At 41.2% G+C, this 19,586-nt stretch overlaps 1 protein-coding gene across 1 annotated transcript in view; it reads right to left on the reverse strand.

Moving 5' to 3' along the window:
- LOC126291470 (uncharacterized) overlaps positions 1 to 19,586 on the reverse strand; it is a 323,747-nt gene that overhangs the window by 250,615 nt on the left and 53,546 nt on the right. Inside the window, exons 3-4 of the mRNA XM_049984981.1 lie at positions 16,432 to 16,651; positions 4,367 to 4,721 (exon numbers count right to left, since the gene is read on the reverse strand). Of these exons, the coding sequence (XP_049840938.1) occupies positions 4,367 to 4,721; positions 16,432 to 16,651 (575 nt within the window). The remainder of the gene's footprint in view (positions 1 to 4,366; positions 4,722 to 16,431; positions 16,652 to 19,586) is intronic.

Raw genomic sequence — 19,586 nt, forward strand, 5'->3', positions numbered from 1 at the left:
TAGTATTTAATGCAAAAATGGATGGCATTCAATTGACATTAAGTAACACACTGTTCGTATAATGCATGTTTGAGCGGAAGGTGAAAAAAGCAGCGAAAAGCGTTTTAGTTTGGAATTCAGAGGGACGATGCAGAGGTAAGGCCGCGCTACAGGGTGTACCACGGAAACCACTTAAAGGGGTGTCAACGACCGACCAGGTGAATCAGTCGGGGAGAGCGAGTATAACAGCCTACCTGAGGGAGGACAGGAAAGAAAGGTTTTAGAAGACTGCGTTTTGGAATTCCAAATGAATACAAAACAAGATCAGTGGTGCATTTTGGACCACATGTTCAGCAAGTAGTACACACGTGAGAGAGTCAACTTACGCATTGAGGCGTCTGTAATGGGCACAAAACGTCGTATTGGCGGAAACGCGCTAGGAAGGAGAAAGGAGCCAAAGTTTGACGCAGTGTAATGGTAGGGACCTCGCGACTGGTAGAGAGAGTTTCCACAAAATGAGAGGAACGCTCATATTGCTAGAAAAAAGCCGTGATGTGAAGAACGAAAGACCCCAGGTGGGGAGACAATTCGGCTGTCAGTAAGACAAGACAGAAATTTTAGGGGACTCTTCTCTGAACTGGCGTCAAGTGCAGAATGGAGCGCATAACGCTCTGTACGACGCAGAGGAGTAATTTATGTGAACACTGTTTACAGCACCTGATATCCAGCTAGAAATTAGCTGTAGCATCGTTTAGCTCCAACTGTGGAGAAACGAACCAGCCAATCAGTTAATTGTTCTTGCGAGAACTGAGAGGGAATTATAATATGCACGCTGCTCCAACCATTCGCGAGTATATCGCCACATTCTAAGACTAGGGATGAGTACATGTTCTCTCGCATAACGAGAAACATATGGAAAGTTTCTCATGGAAAATTCAGAGAAGGTGTAATTACCTTTTTAGTACTATCAGCGGAAGAGAACGACCTAGCAGACGACAGCTCATCGCAACTTAAGGTAAATACCGCGTGCAGAGGTGTAAACTTGTTGGGTCATCAACTTGCGTCCACAGTAAACTCGAGCGATCTTGGGTAATCTTATGCTCAATTTGTCACATAACTAACCTTCCACCATAGACTTGATTGTCATCCTCAAAATAGTACTGAACTTGAAACGAAATAGGAAAATGTTCGTAGTACTGGCCGTACCATAACGTAAGTGTAGGAACAATTTTGTGAAGAAACTTCTAGTTAAATTTTAATATTGTCGTGTTTAGGATAATTTAACCTTCTGAGAGTTAATATTTAATATTGTTGTGTTTAGAATTATTTCAGTTTTTGATGTTGACGAGATGGGTTATCCTGAAAACAGTTTTTTGTTGCCACATTGAAAACTGTGTAGAAACGTGTATTTTTGTGATAATATTAAACATGTAATTTCAAGTTATATAGTTGTCTTCAATCCTAGAATAAGTAAACCACAAATATTGTACCTTACAGTAGTAACATGCATTACTCTGGATATCCCGAGAAGATAAAAGAGAAGTCTTACACGTCTACGATGTAGCTGATGTTTCTGTGTGTAAGTGCCAGACATTAGATTCAAGTGGGTAGCGTTTGCACTTCGTAAGACGAAGGTGTATGAGGCAGCGGTTCGACTGCCGCTCAAACCTTCAGTCTTGTAGTACAAGCGTAAATTCTGTGAAGTTCGAAATATATGTACCTACACTATAGGATCTTGATTCATTAGCAACGTCTCACCACTAAGTGCTAAATGGGGCCTGCCTCTGTGTCTGTAGCTCGAAGCGTCGAGGTGTAAACTAGTTCCGGGTATCTTACCATATTGCATGTATAAGGCATACATTTTCAGGAAAACTCAGTCCGTGTCTTCGTTGACTTGTTGATAGTTATAAATATGTTTGTTCTGATAAATTAATTTAATTAGTAAGTAGTCATACAACATGAAATTCACTAAAACGTCATAGAAATACTTGTCGTTTTTTAGTTATATTACCTCTCAAATAACATATGACCAGTGACGAAAAAAAAATGGATTAAAAATTACGTTTGAGTGGGAGTTGAACCGTCGGCTCATACACGTTCGTCTTACGAAGCTCGAATGGTAATCAGCTACGTAATATACATAAGCCTGCTATTGCAGTGTATGATAGCTGAAACTATGTATGAAATACAATGTTCCTCAAGTACCCTCCGCGCCTTTGCAAGCAGACTCTCGTTCTCTCGATGCAATTTTACTTTATGGCATATTTGCACCTCTAGTTCTGAATATAGACTCTGAATCTCGGCGTTTAGTTCTGGAACTGATCGTGGGTTGCTGACGCACACTCGAGATTTCGAATACACAGAAATAACTGTCATGTCATAAAACTCGTGATGTGGGTGGTAAATTGACGTTACCATTCTGAAAAACCACACGGCCAACGAATTTCTCTCAGAACAAGTCCATTGTTGCAATCGATGGGTGATAAATTACACAATCTTGTTGAAACCAAACCTCTTCAGAATTCACACGATCCAGTTCAGACCACATAAAGTCTCTTAACACACTGCGGTAGTGTTTCCTGTCCACCGTTAATGAGTTTCCAGCGCCATCTTCGAAGAAGTACGGCCCAGTTACGCATCAGACCAAATACCACAACACAAGGAATCCTGGGTATTAAAGTGCGCGTCATTTACGACGGCGGTCGAGTTTAGGTTCGTTCTGCGCATCTGACGTCACAAAACAGTCAGCCAATGAACAGAGAACGACGTTGCCAGAGCACGGACGAGTGTCTTCTGTTTTAGAAACGTTCAGTCATAAATAAAGTAATTGAACAAAAGAAATGTTTTGACACAAGACTTTCTATAAAAGAAACTTTGGAAAAAGCATTCTTTATACCAACTGCTTCATATTCTATTAATTAATTTAACCAAACAAGCAATAAGCCTCCTAATTCAGGCGACAGCAAGGAAATTGATTCCCACTAACCGCTTTTTCGCAATAAAGAAGAGCAGTATTGTTTATTTCCTATTGTACTTCGACAAAGCGAGAGAAATTCATAGCCATATCAACAATGTTTGTGGGTATTTTGCGTGACTCTTTAAAGAACTCTAGAAATTCAGTTGGACGACGAGTTGCGTTAGCGTAATGATGAGGGTGTTCGGCTGCTGTGCAAAAGATTCCGAGTTCAGATCTTGTTCGGTGCTCAATACTTTCTTTATTTAGAAACAATATTGAAGTGTCTTATTTCATGAATTTTAGTCGTTTGAATGCAATTTTTTGAAATTTCTAGTGGCAGCTAAAATCGACGATACAGACAGTATAAGCTGTGGACTTTTACCTCTGCAAATTCTTCAAAATTTTGTGCAATGGTTTACTACATTTAATGCAGCACAATAACTGCGTTGAACATCGAAGCAAAATTAAGTCATTTATGGGGGGAAGGTATCAGTCCAGAAGATGTGTAAGTTTTTGGGCCAAATAGTTTTTGTTAAATCGAATGATGAGTGTGTCAAAGCAGTCAGAACACCATGTGTCTGCACAGGCGAGCAGTGCAGTGATGACAAAATCGCGCACAGCTCGGAATGCGGGGAGCACGTCTCTGTAGCAGCGAAAGGGATGCGGCCTTGGTGACTTTTCATAAACTGCGCGCTCCCCCCTAAAGTAAGCTTGCGAACTATACTATACTATGGCGCTGGCTTCTCTTGGCTCGTGCAACTGGCAACGCAGCAATCTCCCGCGTCTGGGCGGGCATGCGCGAACCGCCAAGACAAAAGAATAGAACTGTAAGACGCTTCAGCTGCATTAGTCCTCTGTTATTGGATCACTACCGTTTTTGTGGCACTACAAGCCACGTCTTCATGTGAACGTCTGTATAACAATAAATCCAGATGGAATAACAACCCTAAAAGCTATTAAAATTTTTTGCATGAGAATACTAAAATATGTATTCACATAACTAAAACATTAGAGCTGAAAAACTAGGAACTTTTTACCAAACATTGTACCAAACAGTCTTTGTCCATCAGAACAAAACATCACCAAAGGCGGTATGTGATAGAGTAAAATCTTTATGTTATTATGCACTCAAAACTTGCGTTATTTATCAGACACAGTTTACATTGATAACATCACGGTGGAGTGTCTCAGCAATTGGTTACATTTGTTTAGGAACTAAATCTCGAAACTTTCCTGGCACGTTCCACCGAGACTCGAACTCAGGACCTTTACCTTTCGCGGGCAAGAGTTCTACCATCTGAGCTACCCAAGCACGACCCACAGACGTAAATTTCGAAATTGCAGTTGTCACACATTTTTGATAGCTCTTGATGAGCTGAAAGTGTCCTCAGTTTAAGATCAACAAGTAGATGTGCAGGTGAGGTTGCTTACTTTTTGAGATCCTCCTCGGCCTGCTTTGCGATGCTCTCCACGTAGGAAGTGTCAAACGGGTCGTCGGCGCCTCCGGATACCTCTAGCTCCGGGCTGTCTGGGATGTAGGCGAGCTTCACCTCTCCGCTGGTGACAGCGTCCACGTAGGACGTGTCGAACAGCCCATCGTCGTCCTCTTCCTCTTCCTCCTCTTCAGAAGATTCCTCGGCGGCCGACTCCTCGAGAAGGTCCCCTGTGTCGGGCGCTGTTAGGAGGTCCTTTGGGGCGGTGGAAGCTGCGCCTGAGGCTTCACCAGTGGCAGCGGGAGCTGCTGTGGGCTCAGCACTGGCTTCTTCTGGGTCGGGGCCACCTGCACCTGTGGACAGGGCAACTTTCAGCGATTCTACATCTACAATTTACAGTCTACATCTACAATCTACATCTGCAGTCAACATCTACAGTCTACAATAGACCTCCATCTACAGTGGTAGAAAAAAAATGTGGAAACACCGCTAGAAATGGATGCTTGAAGACAAATTGAGATGCTAGCTAAGCCTGTAGGTTGTGCTGTTGTATTTAACCATGAACAGCGCCTACGCAATGTCCTCAATATGTTGCAAGTGTCAGTCTGTCTCAGAACAGCGTTCTGTGTAAGTGCGAGTGCATTGTGTTGGAATCTAGTTCAAACGTGGGTAAATTGTTGGTGTTCGTATCGTAGGTGCTTCCGAAACCAAGGCAGCCAAAGTGCTAGGCCTTTCAAGAGGCAATGTAACGAAGATTTATACCGCATACGGGAAAGCGACTAAACGACGTCCGCTGAATCACAATGCGGATGAAGGTGTGTGTTGAGTGATCGTGAGGGACGGTCATTAAAGAGGATTCTGACGACAAATAAGAAGACGACAGCTACGAAGGTTATTCCAAAACTGAATGTCGCCCTAGCGATATCCTTTCAGCGCCGAAATAACAGGAAAGGAGCTCCAAAATCAGGAAACTGAAGAAGAAGTTGGAATTCCAAAATGACACATGAGTGATGGAAATGTCAGTAATAGGAAAACATAGAGCCGAAGCCATAAAAACTGGACGGTAAAGCAGTGGAAGATGGTCATTTGGTCGGATGTCCTCTCTCTCTCAGTCTTCTGGCTGAGTTGCCATCTCAAGAGTCAAACATGGCGAGCGTTCGGTAATAACCTGGGCAGCTATTTCTTGGTGTTCTACGAGATGCTTACTTTGCAAGCTAACTGTACCGCCAAGGGTTATGTGGCCATTTTGGCCATTCACGTCCACCCTACAGTACAATATTTGTTCCCAAATGGGGATGTGTTCCGAAACGACACTTCTCACACAGTTCGCATTGTCCAGGCTGACTATGTCAACACGACGATGGATTGTAGAATCTGCCCTGGCCATCACAGACAGCAGATCTCAGTATTATTGAGCCTTTGTGGTCTGCTTTGGAAAGAAGGGAGTTTCGTGGCTACTCAACTTCGTCACTATTGTGTACGAAGAATGGTATACGATCCCATTAAAGATCCTAGAGGGCCTGAATTTATTCATTCCGTGACGACTGGAAACTGTTTTCAGTGCTAATGTTTGTCTTACCATATCAAACGTTAATATGATGAGGTTTTGGTGTTTCCACGTTTTTGTCTACCGCCTTTACAATCTACATCTACACTCTGAATCTACACTCTGTGTTCATATACAGTCTAAATTTAGATCTACACTTTGAGAGCCACCTTATGGTGTGTGGCAGGATGTACGTCATGTTCCACTTTCACTTTCCAACTCCAGGTGAGAATATTGTGTGCGAGAACAACTATAGGCAAGCCTCTTTGTGAGTGTGAATCTTCCTAATGTCACTTTACATTCGTCTTCAACTGAACTGAGATAGTCATTATCGCAGTATCTACAGAGTCAGAGGACTTCAAGGGTATCTCTTCATTTCTTAGTACTTTGAACTTTGGTATCAGACTTAATTGCGCACTGATTCTTCCTAATTTGTTTCTGAAACTTCAGCCTACTCTTTATCATTACTAAATTGCGATCTGAGTCTTTGACTGCTGCTGGATACGCCTTACAACCCACTATCTGATTTTGGAATCTCTGCCTCAACATGATGTAATCTAACTGAAATCTTCCCATATCTCCAAGCCGTTTCCAAGTATACCTCTTCCTTTTGTGATTCTTCAACTGAGTGTTCGCTCGTACTAACTGAAATTTTGTAGTGCACACATAGTGTGTTGTAGGCGGATCACTCTGTTGTAGAAATAATTTAAAAGCCAAGATCGCTTAAATTGTTGAACGACCAGCTGCAATCGGCGGACCATATTTGATCCGGTGCTCTGGAGATCCTGTGCGGCCTATTCACGAAATATGATGGGTGTTATGTATGTGTTATGCTCGAAAAACAACCAATGGAGTACAGCTAATGTCATTTATTGGTCAAGTTTTTTTGTTTTTTCTTTTAGGTCGTGGCCTGCCATGTTATGGTAAATGCTTGTTGTGAGGTCTAACTTGTATTTGGTCAGCCTCGTCAGTAAATCTTTGCCTGATGATTACCATTGCCCGCCAGATGTGTCTTCGTCACGTTTCTATATTCAACAGATATATTTGTGTATGGACAACAAAAATGGGGGGTTTTGAACATCTTACTATGAGTAAATTCGTGACTTCTATATATGAATAAGGGTAAATTATAATATGTAGTTTTGTATAGTGCTAATATGGATAATGCCTATGCTTCAGATGTTGTTACTCTAATTGACGTACTTTACAGTATGTATAACATGCATAGCATGTATGGTATGTACAGTAAGTGTATGCGAAAGCGTTATTTGCATGGGTATTTGATTAACAGTAATAGTAAAGTTGTATTGTAGTAGTAATGGGTGTGTGCACTGCTTGGACAGCGCTATCTAGTGGCCTGTTGTAAACCACTAGAATCGCAGAAGGTAAACCGGCGCGGAAGAGGGCAGTGTGATGCCGACCGTTGTTAATCGAGCAGCGGTCATGTACCAAATAGTTTTATCTTGTGACTTCGGTTTTACATATCTGATGGAATAGAATGCCCATGAGAGCAGTTGTTTTTTACTTTTGTGATAATGATTTTATATCAGCTGGTCTTCCTCATGTATCGTTATATCCAAATGTTAACCATGTTCAGCTATGTGGACAATACTACTAGTAATGTATAGTGTAACTCATGAAAGCCCTCCCTCAAACCCGTCATGTTATATCTTCACAGATCCGGTTGAAGCCGGTTATACAGTAAGCGATCTTAACTTTTGAATTATTTCTATAACTGAAATTTATTGCAAGTTCGTCTCCTCACTCATTCCCATTACCAAGCTCATATCGTCCCGTCACCCTTTCTTCTACTTCTTCCCCTACAACCGCATTCCAGTCCCCTATGACTATTAGATTTTTATCTCCCTTTACGTACTGAACTGCCCTTTCAATTTCTTCATATATTTTCTCTTCATCTTCTGCTTGCGACGACATGAATACCTGAACTATCGTTGTCGGTGTTGGTTTTGCTGTCGACAACCCTATCACTGAACTGTCCACACAAACACATTCTATGCCCTACCTTCCTATTTATGATTCCTGCCAATGCAATCCCCAGTTTGTAGAATGTTACTCTTTAGTTGGTTATTCAATCTTTTTCTCACAATACTTGTTTTTAATGCAGTGATTCCCATTGCGTTCTGTATCCTCATGCCGTCGATCAATACTGATTCTTCCACCTTTTTGGGCAGTTTCTCACTCAAAGGGCAAGGGAGCGCCCTGAACCTCTTTCCGTTCCTCCGTCCTCCTTGAGAAGGCCTTTGGCAGAACGAGGGTGACTTCTTATGCCAGAAGTCTTCAGCCGCCATTCTTGATGATTTTTACATATAAACATATGCCCTTTTAACTTTAACAGTAAACTACACCATGTTCCACAACGCCTCTCTGGAGTTGCATTTCTGTGTCCCTTTGAAACTTACTAAACTGAAGTGTAGTAAATGTGCTGCTCTTCTTCGGATCCTCTGTCATCCCTCTATCTAACATTCTCGTCATAAATTCCAGACTGGCCAGCAATACTCAAGTTTCGAAATAACGAATGTCTTGTCAGCTACTTCCTTTGTGGGTATACACTTCCAAACGATACCTCCAGTGAATCTCACTTCCCATCTACCTCGCAGACGATTTAGTTTTATGTGACTTCTCCAATTTAAATCGCTCCATACATACACTCCCGGGGGTTTATATACGTGACTGTTGCGAATTATTGTGCAGCGAGGGTGTACTCAAACAATAATGGAAATTTCCGCCTGTTTATGGACGAGGTATTGCATTTGCTTATGTTGAGCTCGAACAGCCAATCCCAGCACAAATCGCCGACCCTTTTCAGATATTCCTGCACTTCACTACAAACTTCTTGCCTTCCTGCTACTGTAAGTACAACAGCATAATGTATGACTAGCATCTTTGAGTTTCCGACGTTGTCTACTAGGTTTTTATATATATTAAGAGCAGTAATATCCTTTATAGAATTGTGGAAGTTGTGCGTGCACCATGAATTAAATTCTCAATAATCTGAAACGCAGAAACCCAATTTACAGTAAACGTCTTGTAAATGTTGTAGTTGTTCTTACTTGAGTGCTTCCTAAGAAAAATTGAAGAGGAATTTGGCCTAATGCAAGGCACTTTTTTGTAGCTTTGCTTTCATCTAGACAAGCTTCAGCACTTTTTGTGCTATCTCCCATGGGTTTATTTGCATATTATCTTTGTGCAACATTGTTATTACATGTTAACTTCTGAAGACACATTTGGTACAAAATACTTACATCTGTAAAATGAGCTTTTATTGTCAAATATTTTATATTAGTTTGCATTCAGTACAGAATTGAGACATGTATCATTGAATTGAGGCATTCTGTGTTGTTCATTTACGATAAGTCTAGAATTCTAGTTTTATAGAATATTTCTATGTAAAATTGATGTAACAGTTTTTTTCCATACTTCGCTACTGGTTGTTTGTGCTGGTAGCTTTATGTTCATTGAGATTGAAAATAAAAATTTAAAAAAAAAGGGTTTGCAGTTTGCAGACGACAATCTGTAAACTGCGTAGGAGATCTAAAACAAGCAGCGTAAACAGCCAACAGCTTCATGTGCGGTAAATAAACAAACGTATACATCCACTTTTTTTCGAAATTTGCAATAGGAAATGGTTCAAGTGGCTCTAAGCACTATGGGACTTAACACGTGAGGTCATCAGTCCCCTAGACTTAGAACTACTTAAACCTAGGACATCACACACATCCATGACCGAGGCAGGATTTGAACCTGCGACCGTAGCAGCAGCGCGGTTCCGGACTGAAGCGGCTAGAACCACTCGGCCACAAAGCCCGACTTGCAATAAGACTAGAACCCTTAGACGTATCGTAAATGAACAACATAGACTGCCTCCACTCATTAATACATGTCTCAACTGTGTACCGTATGTAAACTAATGTAATATATTTGACAATAATCGATTATTTTACAAATTTAAGTAATTTATACGAAAGTATCGTTAGAGGTTAACGTGTAACAAATATTTTTCAGAAAGAGAATAAACTAATAAATCCACTGAAAGAAACACAAAAAGGACTAAAATATGTCCCTGTGAAAACAAAACTACAATGTGGTATCTTGCATAATGCGGAATTCCTCTCCAGTTCTTTCTGATTTGCAGTATCTGTGGTGTAAGAGGTAAGAGATTCGCCTGAGTGTTGGTCATCACCAAAGTTAGTGACTGTGCCATGCTTTGAGGTCCGAAGCATTATGCTGACACCTCCTGTCCTGCCCACCTTGAGCACGACTGTCGTTCAGACGGCCAGATGAGGTCTGGACACACCTAGGCCGCGAACGACTGATGGCAGACACGAGACACAGGTAGCAGTGATCAGGGGCCCTCAGTCTTCCAACATTACGCAGATGCGACCCAAGCCAGCAGACCCGTTACCTGACGAGACACCATCACACCGGTCACGTAGCCTGCCCAAGTTTGTTTCAGATACGTGTTAGTGCAGAGCGGTTATCGACCATCTCATAACTAACTAAATAACGTAAAATTCATGTTGTCGTTGTCCTCAGACAGGAGACTGCTCTGATGAAGCTCCCCAAGCTCCTCAGTCCTGTGCAAGTCTCTTCATCTCTGCACAATTACTCCATCCCGCGTCCATCAGAACCTGCTTACTGTATCCTAACGTTAGTTTTCCTCTAAAGTTTTTACCCTCCACATTTCCTTCAATTACCAAACTAACGATTCCTTACTGCCTCTGGATGTATCCTATCAAACAGATCTTTCTTTCAGTCAAGATGTGCAACAATTTCTGTCTTCCTCACTTCAGTCCACTGACTGCTCATTAATTATTCGATCTATGCACTTACTTTTCAACCATCTTGTGTACTACCAAACTTGCAAATCTTCTATTCTCTTCTTGCCTGAAGTGCTTCTCATACGTGTTACACTTCCGTGTAAAAGATACACTCCACACAGATACCTTCAGAAAAGACTTCCTAACAGTAAAGTTCATATTCTGAGCATGTAACTGCAATGTGCAGGAAGGTCTCAACGTCCCTCCATAACCTACAAAAATTAAAAAAGTTCTTCCCTCTTGCCGAGAAAAAGACATGAACTTCCAATTATTGATTACAGAGAAGTTATACTACAAGGTCTTTCTCAGGGAAGCTCACGAAAACTGGAACTAGTTATCAATGCCAGTGTTCGTTTTATTTGTGATGTTCGATTCTTTGATCATATTTCATCACTATACGCGCAGCTGTCCTGGTTGCGTGCACACAAGTGCAGAGATTTCCGTACCCTCTGTCCTCTCTGCTGTCTTACCAACGAACACTGCCGCACATATGTCTTCTCTACCTTAACGCTCTTGTCTGAACAACATGGCCGGAAACACCCATTCCCAGCACAGCAAAATCCTTTGTGTCCCACTCCGTCGTTCAGCAACTTTCTTGAAGTCCTCAGTAGGAGGAACCCGGCTCTGCCATAACCTCGCACATTATATTAGAGAAGGGAACAACATCTCCAGCTTCAGATGACAGTTAATAACATACCTAGTACAGCAACAATAATGATTACCATTGTTCCCGTATGCACCCATTACCCCTGTACATCCTTCATTCCAACCAGGTTTTCTACATTCCCCAGCACTGTTTGCTGAAGAAATCTCCTTTCCCCATGACTGACTATATCGGAAAACATCCGTTTATTGTACATCTATAAATTCCTTTTTAAAATCTACCATTATTATTGTTATTATTGCCATTATTACTATTATTATTATCATTATTAGTGGTACCAGCGGAAGTAGTAGAATTACTGCCAGTATTAACTCGATTAGTGCATAGTTAGTATTATTTACGTACACTGTCACAATATACACTAAAATCATTTTAATACTATTTGTCATACTACAATCGTCATTTCTTAGGTACCTATTAACTAAAAAAGGAACTCTACGCATCAAACCAAGTACGAAGTAAGAGAGGGCCAAGTGCCCATAATCACATCAGGTTAAATAAATAAATACATATATAAAAATAAATATATTCGATGGTAACGTATTCTTTCTACAGGAACCCATTCTTGCCATCCTGTCTACCATCATCGTCAGTTATTTTGCTGCCCAAGTATCAAAAACTATTGACTGCTTGTAGTGTCTGATCTTCCAATGAAATTCTATCAACATCATCTGCTTTAATTAAACTATATTCCGTTTCCCTAGTTTTACTTTTCTTGATATTCATCTTCTACTCTTTTCTCAAGACACCATCATTGTGATCAGCTGCTCTGCCAAGTTCTTTCCTGTCTCTGAGAAGATTTCAGTGCCATTATCGAACACCAAATTTTTTGTTTCTTCTCCCTAAAACTGAATTTCCCTTCCAAATTTCTCCCTGATTTCCTTTTTTGTGTGCTAACTGTACAACCCTGTATCACGCCCATTTCAATTATCTATTCCCTTCCATGTTCTTCGGCTTTTATATCTGCGCTGTAGTTTCTGAAAAAATCGTAGATAACCCTTCACTGCCTATATTTTAACATTGCTACCTTCTGAATTTCAAAAACTGTATTCCAGAATCATTATCAAACGTTTTCTCCAAATATGTTAATCTGTAGATGTAGGTTTCCCCTTTCAAAAAAATCCTACTTCGAAGATAGGTTGTTGGGTCAATACTGTCTCATGTGTACCTACATTGCTCCAGAATTTAAACTGTTCTTCCACGATGCAGGCTTCTAGCATTCTTTCCATTCTTAGTAAATAGTTCGTGTCAGTATTTTGTAGCCACGAGTTATCAAACTAATAATTTAGTTATATTCACAGATGCTGACCTGCCTTCTTTTTAATACAAATTATTACATTGTTGTTGAAGTCTGAATTTATTTCGCTTGTGTCATATATCATGCAATCAAGTTAGAAATGTTTTGCTGTGGCTAGTTCTCCCAAGGATCTCAACAATACTGAGGGAATGTGGTCTAATGCAGCGAATTTGTTTCGACTTAGTTCTTTCATTAGTCTGCCAAATTTTTCTGGCAGTATCATATGTCCCATCTCGTGTTAATTTCCTTTCTCTTTTTCTGTAAAATTCTCTTTGAGTTTATTTCCTTTCTACAGACCTTCTATTTATTCTTTTATACAGACCCTCTATTTATTCCTTTCACCTTCCACCCTTCCCTCTTTTGCTTAGTACCGGATTTCCATCTGAGCTCTTAATACTCATAGAGTCGCTACACTTCCACTAACGTCCCTTTAATTTTCCTATATGTTGCATCTACCCTTCAATTAGACATGCAATTTCTACAGCCTTCCATTTATCGTCTAGCCATATTGCAGTTCCTGTCAATATCATCTTTTAGTCGTCTGTATTCCTTTTTGCCTAATTCATTTGCTGCATTTTTATATTTTGTAGTTTTGTCAGTTAATTTCAATATCTTCTGCGTTATCCCAAAATTACTTTTTGCCTGTCTGTTGCAGGACATTAAAATCTAACGGAATGCAGTACTTCTGTATCCGCAGGACCACCTAGTTCACACATGTCCCATTTGCTAAAGTCTTTTATAACGGCTATGGGCCAAAAATCATTGGCCATACCTCAGGCATGCTGCGGAGAGTAGCTAAGCGACTTGCTCAACTGATAAACTGTCCACCTGCTCACTACGTAGGACAATGCTAGTTAGCCATCCAGCACATGTCCCCATCCACGCTACCCCATTTCAGTCACTTTCATGAACACACTTTAGATTCAAATGAAACAATATGTTTCCAGAGACCTTTTCAAGTCTCAGACATTTATGGTGTATATATGCAGACTGAAGTGACGAATGAAAATTTGTATCAAGGTCCGTATTTGTACCCGAGCCTCGTACTCTGTAGACAGATACACTAATCACTACGCCACCCTCGCGCATTGGCTTTGCACAGCAGCAGGGACTACCCTAGCACGGTTCCCTCCTCATTCATACCTCAGCCCACTGGCGCGCTGTTTATTCCAGTCAGGTATCAGTCCCTGCAGTTTACCGGTTTTATTAATGCTGGCTCTGTACAGATTACCTACATATGAGATTTGAAAAGGTCTCTGGAACCGGTTCATTTGGTTAAAAACACTTATACCTGGTTTTCTGGCAGCATGCTCCTGTTCGTTCGATGCTGAGGTGTTATTACATAACAGTTGGAGAGCCTTTGCAATGTCGTTTGAGTTTAGGAGAAATAGCTTTGTACTAAGGTGTGAATGGGAATTTGGGTTGAGGAGGAAAGAGTGCTAGAGTAGGCCGTGCACTGGGACAAAGCCACTGTGCGAGGATGGCGTAGTGGTTAGTGCATCTGCCTAGGGAGCACGAGGCCCATGTTTGAGTTCCAGCCTTGATTCGAATTTTCATTTATCGTTTCGGTCTGCATATGTACATCACACTTTATATTATGACTTACGTGTACTCACTGCAGCCACCCTCTTCAAATAGTTGCACAGATGAGTGAATTCAGAGAAACGGGGGGTAGACTTTCGGTTATTTCATGGTTCAACTTGAAATGATATGGCTGTGGCATCTGTTTTAAGATTCAGTTAAATGTATTAGTAAAACCCTGAGCATGAACTTTAAACTTACACTTCTCCTGTGAGCAACCAGGAAGCAACCATTAAGCAAGTGATATTTAGCCTTTGAGGTGCTGTTTCAGCATTATACAAGTACTTCAGCCCTGAATTCTTATAGTTGTAAGGATAGAGAAGAAAAGTAATGCTATCATTATATAGAATTCAGATTCTTGTAACCACAATTGTCTCCTTGAAGGACCTGATAGGCCCCCCTGCTGTTCCCTTACTAATATTTAACTGTCATCGTTTATCGCCTTCAGAATATTTATGATCATTTTTGCTATCATTATTACTACTTCTTTGTAGTCTCATCACCACCATCATCATCATCAAATCATCATCAAAATTTCATCATCACTATACACTCAGCGCCATCTTCATTACATAGTAACACTCAAAGCATCATAGGTATATGATTTCCTGTAAAAGTCCACAAGAACAAATCAGTTTTCCAAACATGTTTATAATTTCCAGAGTCTTTTCTCAGAATTAACCTACAACTGAGAAATCCAAATCACACAATAAGCATGGACTCATCATCTTTACATCCTTATTACTAGCAATCATCAGAATGATCATTAGCATCACCAAAAGGGAATTATATTTACATGTAGTCCATCACTGTCACAACCATGAAATGTGGCATTTTTCAGTGTGAATATAGGGTTATGATTTCTCTCAAAGTCATCTGGCGAAACTTATGTTATAAATACAATGTGGCTATGGTGTCAATCAAAAAGTGAAAAAAGTTGACAGTTAACACCTCTCACCCGGACTGGCCAAGTTGAACCAACTAGAATGACATATATGAAGCTTCACGAGAAAACGAACTTAAGATCATTATCGTCTGATCAACATTTTCTGACACTTATCACCATCCACCATCAATATGATTCTATCATTCTCTGAAAGTTATCATCATCCACCATCAATATGAATCATCCTGTCATCAGAATCGTCCTGCCATCAGCATCATCCTATCATCAGCACTATCCTGCTTTCAGGATAATCTCTTCATCAGAAGCATCCTGTCATCACTATCATCCTGTCATCATCCTGTCATCATAATCAGCCTGCCATCAGCTATCACAGCATTATCCTGCTATCAGCTTCATCTCATTGTGAGCTTCATTACGTTTTCATCTTCATCATATTGCCAGATTCATTGTATTGTCAGTTTCATCACATCATCATCTTCATCATATGGTCGGCTTCATCACATTTTCAGCTTCATCACATTATCAGATTCATCATATTGTCAGATTCATCACATTGTTATATTCATCACACTATCAGCTTAATCACAACTGTCTCATTGTCACCTTCATCCAATTGGCAACCTTATCACATTGTCAGCATCACTACACTGTCAGTAACTTGTCAGTATCATCCCATAATCGACGTTGTTGCATTACTCAAATATATCACTATCATTTTGTTATTATCATTTCTGATCATTAACAGCATACAGTCATCATTAACTGTCATGATGATGAGGGCCCCTGTCTCTACTTGGAGGTTGGTTGGTTGGTCGGTTGGTTTGGGGGAAGAGACCAAACAGCGAAGTCATCGGTCTCATCGGATTAGGGAGAGATAGAGAAGGAAGCCGGCCGTGCCCTTTCAAAGGAACCATCGCGGCATTTGCCTGGAGTGATTTAGGGAAATCACGGAAAACCTAAATCAGGATGGCCGGACGCGGGATCTATTTGGAGGTGACACCCAATTAATCATATTAGTGGGACAAGAGGAGGATGTCCCAACAGTGCTGAGAGCAGAACAGACTAAGAGGTGAATGCCCAAAGGGAGCTTGGGACGAGAGCAGGAGCTCGGAGGCAGCAGCCCTACCAGTGATCAATCCCAGGTGCCAGTAACCTTTTTAGAGGAATCTGTGCTATTGGCGAGTCGTAGGCAGATAACAAAGACGCCCCTGCCAAGAGAGCCGTTCTTACCTTCCTCGAAGCCGACCCACTTCTTGGCGCCGGCCTCAGGCTTCTTGGACGGCCGTTCGTCCTCGCCCTTGTCCTTCTCCTTGGCCTCGGACTCGGGCTTCTTGCGCTGGAAGTAGCTGGTGGAGCGGATGCGGTCGAGATCGTCCTGGGTCTTGCGGAGGACGGTGTCGACGCCGGCGGTCAGCGCCTTGAACTGGCGCCACTCGTCCGCTTCGGCGCCCTGCGCACACCACCACCACCACCTCAGCTGCCGTCACCAGCACCAGTACGAGGCCGGCAGGCCAACTCCCCCCTCTCCCCTCTCCCCTCTGTCGCCCCGCCCACATGTTTACTTCCCTCCCGTCAGGTGGTCTGCCTTTGCGCGTACCTACCCACCCAACTACTGTGGCCAGCCACGACTGCCAGACTGAACGTATCACCACTGCCAACTATGACCACCCGACATTGGCCACCCGACATTGCCCTAGTGAGATCTCTCAAGAGTGAGACCAGCCTGAAGACCGCCATTCTGTACCCTCCCCCAACGAAACTTCAATTGATACTCTCTTTCAGACTACGTAATTCAATCTGATATTAATCTGTTCTATGAGTAGGGTATAAACTACATGTGAGGGAAAGAGAATATAACCTTGTTGTATCAAAAATGAAAACTACAATCATGGTTCATCATGGGAATATATCTCAGTTGCTCAAAAGTAATAACAGATAACACCCAACTTCAGCAGGTCTCCACCTATGATGTGGACAGTGATTAGAACATTAGATATACAGATATCAGTCAATATGCTGAATGATAAAAGAACATTTCAAAACGAAATTAAGCTTTCATAAAACTATGTGACGCGTGACGTGGCATGGAGGGGAACTAAGATACAAGCAAGTACGAAAGCCGAAAAAAATGCAGAAAAAATGTAGGTAATACCCGAGAGTATTGGACTTCAGGCTATTACCTATATTTCTTCTGCATTTTTTCGGCTTTCATACGTGGTTGTTTCTTAGTTACCCTCGATGCCGTGTTTATCGCCTCCTTCACCGCGTGTACCACGAATGCGACCTGCACCATTACTGCATTCCGCTTCCAGTAGCCGCACGGGTTACACAGGGGCATTGTACCAGCGCTTGGTAAGTGTTAGCCCCGAATGTAGGTGTTTTCGCATAGTTCTCCATATCGGGTTGAAAGCTGATTTGCTTGATTGGCGACTCCATAGAGTGCTGTGTGCCCAACGAGCATAGAATTATAAGGAAGGTCAGCGTTGACCATAATTTTGATGGTTTATTGACAGCAATATCGATTTTAAATCACATAATGATCAATTTCAGTGCTGTAGTGTACAAATTAAAACTCATAGGCACTGGTGTCAACACATTGAGTTGTTGTGATCGTTTCATAGCTTTGGTTACTCATAATAACTTGACACCACTGCCTATGAGTTTTAATTTGTACACTACAGCACTGAAGATGACCATTTTGGGATTGAAAATCGATTTTGCTGTCAATAAACCATCAAAATCACGACCAACGCTGGCCTTCCTTCTAAAGCTAATTTGCGCTTTCTGCAGTGCAGGGTCGTTTCTTAGTTTAACTCTGGTCCAGTGCGTGACTTCCTACTGATGTTATGTAGTGGCTTTATTTTTATACACTGCATGAATTCCCGGTGGTAATTTTGTGACAAGAGGCAGTATCTTTGTAGCCACAGTTTGGGAAGTTATTTGACAATTCCTACGGTTGACTTTTGCCAATTACTTGTTTGGGTACGGATAAGATTGCTGCTAGGTATGTTATTTCTTAATCATTTTTATTGATTTTCAGTGTCTAAATATTAATTTCTGAATTTTAAAACTTTCTTAATTGTTTAATGGATTAGGTTACAGCTAGTTTTGTTTCAGGCTTCAGATACGGCGGATCACGCGGATAAGTCTCCAAAACTGTGGTAGTATATAGCGATTCCTATCATACAAAACTTAGACTGATAACAGTATTTTATGACTGGGACAAATTTGTTTATTGTGAACATGTACATTCAATCTCACCCTGTCATCTTCTCATTTCTTCTATTTCCTTTTTAGTGGCTGAAAGCAAGAGGAAACTACAGCCGTAATTTTTCCCGAGGGCATGCAGCTTTACTGTATGATTAAATCATGATGGCATCCTCTTGGGAAAAGTATTCCGGAGGTAAAATAGTCCCCCATTTGGATCTCCGGGAGGGAGCTACTCAAGAGGACGTCGTTATCAGAAGAAAGAAAACTGGCGTTCTACGGATCGGAGCGTGGAATGTCAGATCCCTTAATCGGGCAGGTAGGTTAGAAAATTTAAAAATGGAAATGGACAGACTAAAATTAGATATAGTGGGAAATAGTGAAGTTCGGTGGCAAGAGGAACAAGACTTTTGGTCAGTTGAATACAGGGTTATAAATACAAAATCAAATAGGGGTAATGCACGAGTAGGTTTAATAATGAATAGCAAAATAGGAATGCGGGTAAGCTATTACAAACAGCATAGTGAACACATTATTGTGGCCAAGATAGACACGAAGCCCACGCCTACTACAGTAGTACAAGTTTATATGCCAATTAGCTCTGAAGACGATGAAGAGATTAATGAAATGTATGATGAGATAAAAGAAATTATTCAGGTAATGAAGGGAGACGAAAATTTAATAGTCATGAGTGACTGGAATTCGAGAGTAGGAAAAGGGAGAGAAGAAAACATAGTAGGTAAATATGGATTGCGGCTAAGAAATGAAAGAGGAAGCCGCCTGGTAGAATTTTGCACAGAGCATAACTTAATCACAGCTACCACTTGGTTAAAGAATCATGAAAGAAGGTTGTATACATGAAAGAACCCTTGAGATACTAAAAGGTTTCCAGGTGCCGATGTGGATTCTGACCACAATCTATTGGTTATGAACTGTAAAATAAAATTGAAGAAACTGCAAAAAGGTGGGAATTTAAGGAGATGGGATCTTGATAAACTGAAAGAACCAGAGGTTGTACAGAGGAGACCATAAGGGAACAATTTACAGGAATGGGGGAAAGAAATACAGTAGAAGAAGAATGGGTAGCTTTGAGGGATGAAATAGTGAAGGCAGCAGAGGATTACACAGGTAAAGAGACAAGGGCCAATAGAAACCCTTGAATAACAGAAGAAATATTG

The sequence above is a fragment of the Schistocerca gregaria genome, chromosome 9 (assembly GCF_023897955.1).
Source record: "Schistocerca gregaria isolate iqSchGreg1 chromosome 9, iqSchGreg1.2, whole genome shotgun sequence".
Lineage (NCBI taxonomy): Eukaryota > Metazoa > Arthropoda > Insecta > Orthoptera > Acrididae > Schistocerca > Schistocerca gregaria.